This window comes from Bombus vancouverensis, chromosome 4 (genome assembly GCF_051014615.1).
Source record: "Bombus vancouverensis nearcticus chromosome 4, iyBomVanc1_principal, whole genome shotgun sequence".
NCBI lineage: Eukaryota > Metazoa > Arthropoda > Insecta > Hymenoptera > Apidae > Bombus > Bombus vancouverensis.
In genome coordinates, this window is record NC_134914.1 from 5270135 (window position 1) to 5275916 (window position 5782).

Below are 5782 nucleotides of genomic sequence, written 5' to 3' on the forward strand. Positions count from 1 at the left end.
TTTTTGTTATGTAATCATAAATTGTATTTGTCACGATACATTTGCGATGGCGCCACTATGAATGTCATTAAAATTTAGAATAAAGTTCCTATTTTGTGATTCGAGATCACTTACTATCTAGGTACATTTACATTAGGATAACTTCAATTAGGTAGAAAAAATTGCGTATTTTCTGACGCGTAGATAGTGAGACATTATACAGAGAGATTGATATTACGATATTATTTGGTACATTGAAACTATTTCTGCAATAAATTTTGCTGTTTCAATCATTACCACAAAATCGACATCTGTAACAATGTCAGGCAAGCTACGTGGAGGTAATATTAAATGGGAAAATTCGACAGAAGGAAATGATGTATATGAAACAAAGCATAAAATGAGGTTGAGAGAATCGCCAAGGAATACGCAACAACCTGCTGTACCCGAAAACGAGATTGTTATAGAACCACGAAAGCGAGGTCGAGGTCCTTCTAAAAGGCCTTGTCTTAACAGAAATGCTTTAATGGCTCGAGAAAATCGGCTCAAGAAAAAAGCGTACCTAGAGAAAATAGAAAATAAGCTATTATTTTATCAGCAAGAAAACAAAAATTTAGTAAACATTATAAAAAGACAGGGTATTGACCTTAAACGGTTAACTGGTGAAGTTGCTTATTTCAAGAGCGTATTAAACAATAATACCAGTATTACTGCATTATTGAAGACTATCAATGATGGTCTTCAAAAGATTAGTACACAGAAGAGGAATTCATTGCGTTTGAATCATGTTTCTGAGTGTCCAAATGAATTGGATGTTCAACACAAATGTACATGTTCTACAAATGTGAAGGAGAATATATTGAATACTCAAAATACCGATATATTTATTACAAATGTCAATAATGATTCATTGATCGAACGTGGTATAAGTAAAGATCCAAACAATGAATCATATATTAATTCCCAAAGGCAACTTGCTTGTAAGAATTCAAGCATTGATAAAATTTCTTCATCTTTTTTAGATTCGGATCACAATTATACTGTTTCCAAAAGTACAATAGTCAATGTTAAGAACAACCTTCAAAGTAAAGAAGAAACAAACTTAATAACATCAACTACCAATTTAATATCTGAAGATAATTATATGGATAATACAAAGGAGCTAAACAATTTATTACCAATTGCTCAAGCAGATTTACCCAATGCAAATGAAAAAAAAGATACTGATACCATTGGTATCGATTTTGATCAGTTTTCTTCTTTCAATATGGATATATTTGAAGATCTTCCAAAATGTGACGAGATGATGAATACAGTGGATAGTTTAAATGATGCATCCAACCTTTTTAAAGCAGATGAAATATCTCAAACTTTAGATAATACTGGAATCTGTCTTCATGTTAATTCAGACAAAGTATCTTTAGAGTTTTGTGCAATTTGTCATTTAAATAGTAAGAACTCGGGATCAAACTGAAGGGGGAATTGATCGTAAATCTTTTAAGTCCACTCAATGACGAATCTCTGGAGAGGTCAACCAAAGATTTTGAACATATTTTCCGATCAGTGGATTATAAAAAGTTAATGAAAGTAATATGTTATTTTAGTTTGTTACTATGATTACTGAATTTAATGTAAAAAATTGTTACATATACAATAGAGGATATATCAATATTTTCAGGTGTATCAAGGAGAAATGTGTCAGCATGTTTGTCAGTTTGCTGCTGAAACATCATACAAATGCTTTTCACATGGAACGAAAGTTGCGTTATTAATATCTGTACTATATATATATAAATATGTACATAAGTACATAAATAATATACATGTATACGTATATATTTGTATATAAACGTGCAATATGTATACATATATATCTGTATATACATGTGTGATGTGTATACATATATATGTATGCAGACATACATATGTGTATATGTATATATTTCTTTCTATTTACATTTTCACACCCATGTATGCATATATGTGTATACAGATAATGATACATATAAGCATATATGGTGTTTATTTTATAAGTGACTGATTTTTTTATGTAATGCTTTAAAATTATATCTAATAACATGTAGTGATAAAAAATATTTTTGTCATATGCTGCATCAATTGCTACTTTTTAAAAGTGGTATTTAGTAATATAAAAATTGTTTTGTAAGAAGTGTTTATTATGTTTGAGTCTATTGGATCTAATCTGTCCATTAGAACACTACAAAGCTTCTGTTTGTTATGTATAATGTTAAATCGTAACACTTCTGTTCCTCTGAGACTGTAATTATTTGCTTTTTACAGGATAATACCATATTGCCATTGAAGTTTGCTAACAACGATCATACGAAAAGGTGGGCGTTAATGTAATTTTATTAACCATGTATTTGAAACTTAGTACTATAAAAATGTGTTATATACAAATTGTTAGATTTGTAACAAATGTGATTTGTTTGTTTGGTCTAGTTGAAGTTTGGCATGTCTGACACATTCTGTTTAATGTTTGGTGTAACATAGTATTTTGGAGCAATTACAAATAGTGCTTGTTGGGAAAGTGTGTGGAATCACGATCGTCCCCCTTCTTTTCTATGAAATATATGATTTTATAATAAACAGGTTGAGTACGATTAAATCGATGCTTGTTTTTATACACGTGAAACAACATATATATTGCACTATGTAAAAGTTATCGCAAAAATTGTCCAAATATCAGTTTTGTATACTCTGTAATTTAATTTTCAGCTGTATCCCGAGGATTTTCAGCCATTATGGAACATTCCATCCACTGATCGAGTTGTATGGTAATTGAAGTTGAAATTAAAGAATTTAATAATAAATTTAATATTTCTTATATATTGTATTTCATAAATTATGTAGTAGTATGAATTAGATGCGGTTTTGCAAGTGCTAGAAATTTTATTACTTGCAGTCTTACATAAGCTTTAATAATGGAAAATAACAAAGTATGATGAAAATGATTAGAGCAAATGTAAAAAATCATTTTTTGTTTCTGGAGGAAAAGAAGTGTATCGATTTTGTCATTATTACGATATACTTGTTTTAATGCATATACTATTTTTATATATTTTTATTATAAATTATTTATTTATTCATAACATACAGGCATAAATTTAAGATTTATGTAAATGAAAATTGTATATTTCTCTGTCGATTTGAGTATTTTGTAATTTTTAATTAAGATAAGTTGTTTTGTATAAAAATTTTATTGCTTATTTATAATAAATAATCTACTTTTTATACGTGTGAATAATTCAATTATCCATCCTTTTTTACTTACATTTATACAATAATATCCTTAAATTAATGTGTCAATCATTTTGTTATAAAATATGAAAATACAATTATGTCATGCCTATTTCAATTATAATGTATTATGATATTTGTTATACTGTACGATACTGCAATCAATATAAACGATTAAACTTTTTGAAGAGTGTATTTGATTTTTTCTTTAGTTAACATAATCATTTTCCTGCGTTTTAATATTTACGCAATAGGGAACTATATAACTTTGTACAAAGGATTCATGGTCACAAATATACTAGTTTAATAAGAAATAAACAATATAAATGATTAGTCTCAAATTCCAAGGCGACTGAAAACATCCGGTTTCTTCACGTGCGCTACCGTTGCAATTCTGTCGAAAGTTACTTGTTTAGTACTGCTTGTTTTAACCATTCCCAAACGTGCTTTTGCTGGTATCGAAGTTAACCTTTCTGAAGCTAACAAAAATATTGCATAAAAGTTAAAAAAATTGGTACAGTGAAAATTATAAAGATTCATATTATTATATAATTATAAAGAATTATAAAGATGTGTAAACAGCGTTATTGATGTTGGGCTACATACCTAGCTTTCCAGATGTAACATTGGATTTTATCAATCTGTTGTCTCTTAAAGATGTGTTGTTAAAAGAAATTCTTTTCGTTGTTTTCACTAATTGTGTAACACTATTTGACATAACTTTTCTATTTGCTTCTTGATCAGCTCGCATTGTGCCTACATTTTTTGGTACAATTTTATTTGTTGTAAGAATCGAAGTTCTTGTATTGGAACTTCTGCTTTTTAATATTCCTACACTATTTGTTCCATTTTTCAATATACCTGCTTGTGTTAAGATATTATCCTTTTTGGCATCTTTATCTCCTAATCGATTAAAAACACTCACAGATCTTTTAAGGATATCTTTCCCTAATCCAGTAATATTAAATGTCTGTGACGTTTCAGTTGGATTTGTTGTACTAGTTACAGAACTGTCACCCAGCCTGTCAAATACAGTTCGCTTTTGTTCTACGGAGTTTTTAAGAATTTGTTGACTTCTAGATGTTGATCCTTTTGGAAGTATTACAGTATATCCTACTTTATTATCTTTATTATCAAGTGATTTTAGTTTTTTAGATGGTTCCTGCCACTCGTCTTCATTATTACTATCAAATTCATTGTCTTCTTTTAATTTTCTTTTAAGGATGGTCTGCTTCTTTTGATTAGCAAGATCTGTAATTATTTCACCTGATGTTGATGCTGATTTTTTAACAACAACAGTTTTCTTGACTGAAGTTGTTGGAATCTTAACGATCTTTTTTGTGATTATTGCATCAGATTTAAGTTTAGTAGCAATAGCTTTAGAAGTAGAACTAGCTGCTTTTGTTGTTACTTTTTTAATCATTGGTTTGGGCTTTCCAACATTATCTTCTGTATCAACTAAGAATCTTTCACATGTTGTCTCTTCTACTACTTTTTTTGCATATCTTAAAATAGCAATCATATCTCCCATTAAAGTAATTCCCATTTCTTTGAGACTAGGTTTGTCCAAATCAGGTAACATGTCTGGTTTAATACGATTATTGGAAAACACAACAGCATGTTTTGTAGCTACATCTTGAGGAAATCCAGCTCCTTTAAAAAATTTTACCCAATATGCTATAAAAGAAAAAGATAGTAACAAATGATAATTTTTACACAAAAATTGAAAAATTAGGAAAATTACAAAAAATTCTACATACCTGATAATGATGATGCCATTTTACCGATTAGGTTATTTTTATTATTTGACACGATAATGTTTTATAAATAATTTCATACGTTAAAAATATATCATTCACAGACAAATTAACAATATTATTTCACATATTTTACAAAATTTGTTATATTGTACACAAATTCACTTAAAATAAATATTTTTGTGAACGAAAATATACTGTTTCGAATATATAGATAAGAAGAAATGTTCAATTATAATTTGTTGAAAAAAATATCACAGAATATTGTTAAAAAATGATAATAAACATCGGCATTCCATTGCTTAAAGCTTCAGGTCTATTCAGGTCTATTCGTGACTAGTCGCCTGTACATATATGAACACAAATGCATGAGTGAAATTGGAATGCTTAGATAAAATTTTAGAGAAAGTCTCATGTGGCGACACCACCGGCAAATATAAGCATTAGTCATAAGTGGCAATTTTTATTTATAAATGAATTGAAATTATCTTTAAATTTGTACACTATTACAAAATAAATGTACAATACATATAGCTCTGTGTAAAAGAAGTTATAAATTTCTAATAAAATGGTAATATTCATTAATTTCGTATAATATATTACAAAAATGTAAATTATCTGAACAAAAATTTATTATATTTTATTATTGAAAAGAACAATACTTATGTACGTTTTAAATTGGAAAGTATAATATATTTGAAGTAAGTAAGAAATTGAATATTGTAAGTTTGACTGATGCAATTGTTGCCGTTCTAGGTATAAAATGCTTATGCCTGCATGTCCGT

General features: G+C 28.3%; 2 protein-coding genes across 5 annotated transcripts; one reads left to right on the top strand and one right to left on the bottom strand.

The window, feature by feature from the left end:
• The first annotated feature begins 96 nt into the window (after positions 1–96).
• Positions 97–3236, top strand: LOC117160967 (uncharacterized). 4 transcript variants are annotated; one of them, XM_033342110.2, is made up of 5 exons: positions 100–908; positions 1002–1566; positions 1658–2330; positions 2443–2592; positions 2719–3236. In XM_033342110.2, exons 1-2 carry the CDS (start codon positions 299–301, stop codon positions 1451–1453), a joined length of 1062 nt encoding a protein of 353 aa, XP_033198001.1. In that variant the 5' UTR covers positions 100–298; the 3' UTR covers positions 1454–1566; positions 1658–2330; positions 2443–2592; positions 2719–3236. The 4 variants fall into 4 exon arrangements, with proteins under 4 accessions (XP_076473965.1, XP_033198000.1, XP_033197999.1 ...); XM_076617850.1 differs by having other exon boundaries at positions 97–1556; positions 1637–2330; XM_033342109.2 differs by having other exon boundaries at positions 97–1556.
• A 178-nt stretch (positions 3237–3414) lies between these two features.
• On the bottom strand, positions 3415–5369 carry LOC117160966 (uncharacterized protein C19orf47 homolog). Its single transcript, XM_033342106.2, has 3 exons — positions 5001–5369; positions 3847–4917; positions 3415–3719 (listed from the first exon to the last, which is right to left on the bottom strand). Exons 1-3 carry the CDS (start codon positions 5017–5019, stop codon positions 3577–3579), a joined length of 1233 nt encoding a protein of 410 aa, XP_033197997.1. The 5' UTR covers positions 5020–5369; the 3' UTR covers positions 3415–3576.
• Positions 5370–5782: the final 413 nt, after the last annotated feature.

Excerpts from the sequence above, each read along its gene's own strand:
- LOC117160967 (XM_076617850.1), top strand. The coding sequence starts at position 299 with ATGTCAGGCAAGCTACGTGGAGGTAATATTAAATGGGAAAATTCGACA.
- LOC117160966 (XM_033342106.2), bottom strand. Across the intron at positions 3,720-3,846 it reads TGTTACATCTGGAAAGCTAG|CTTCAGAAAGGTTAACTTCG; the intron begins GTATGTAGCCCA and ends TATTTTTGTTAG.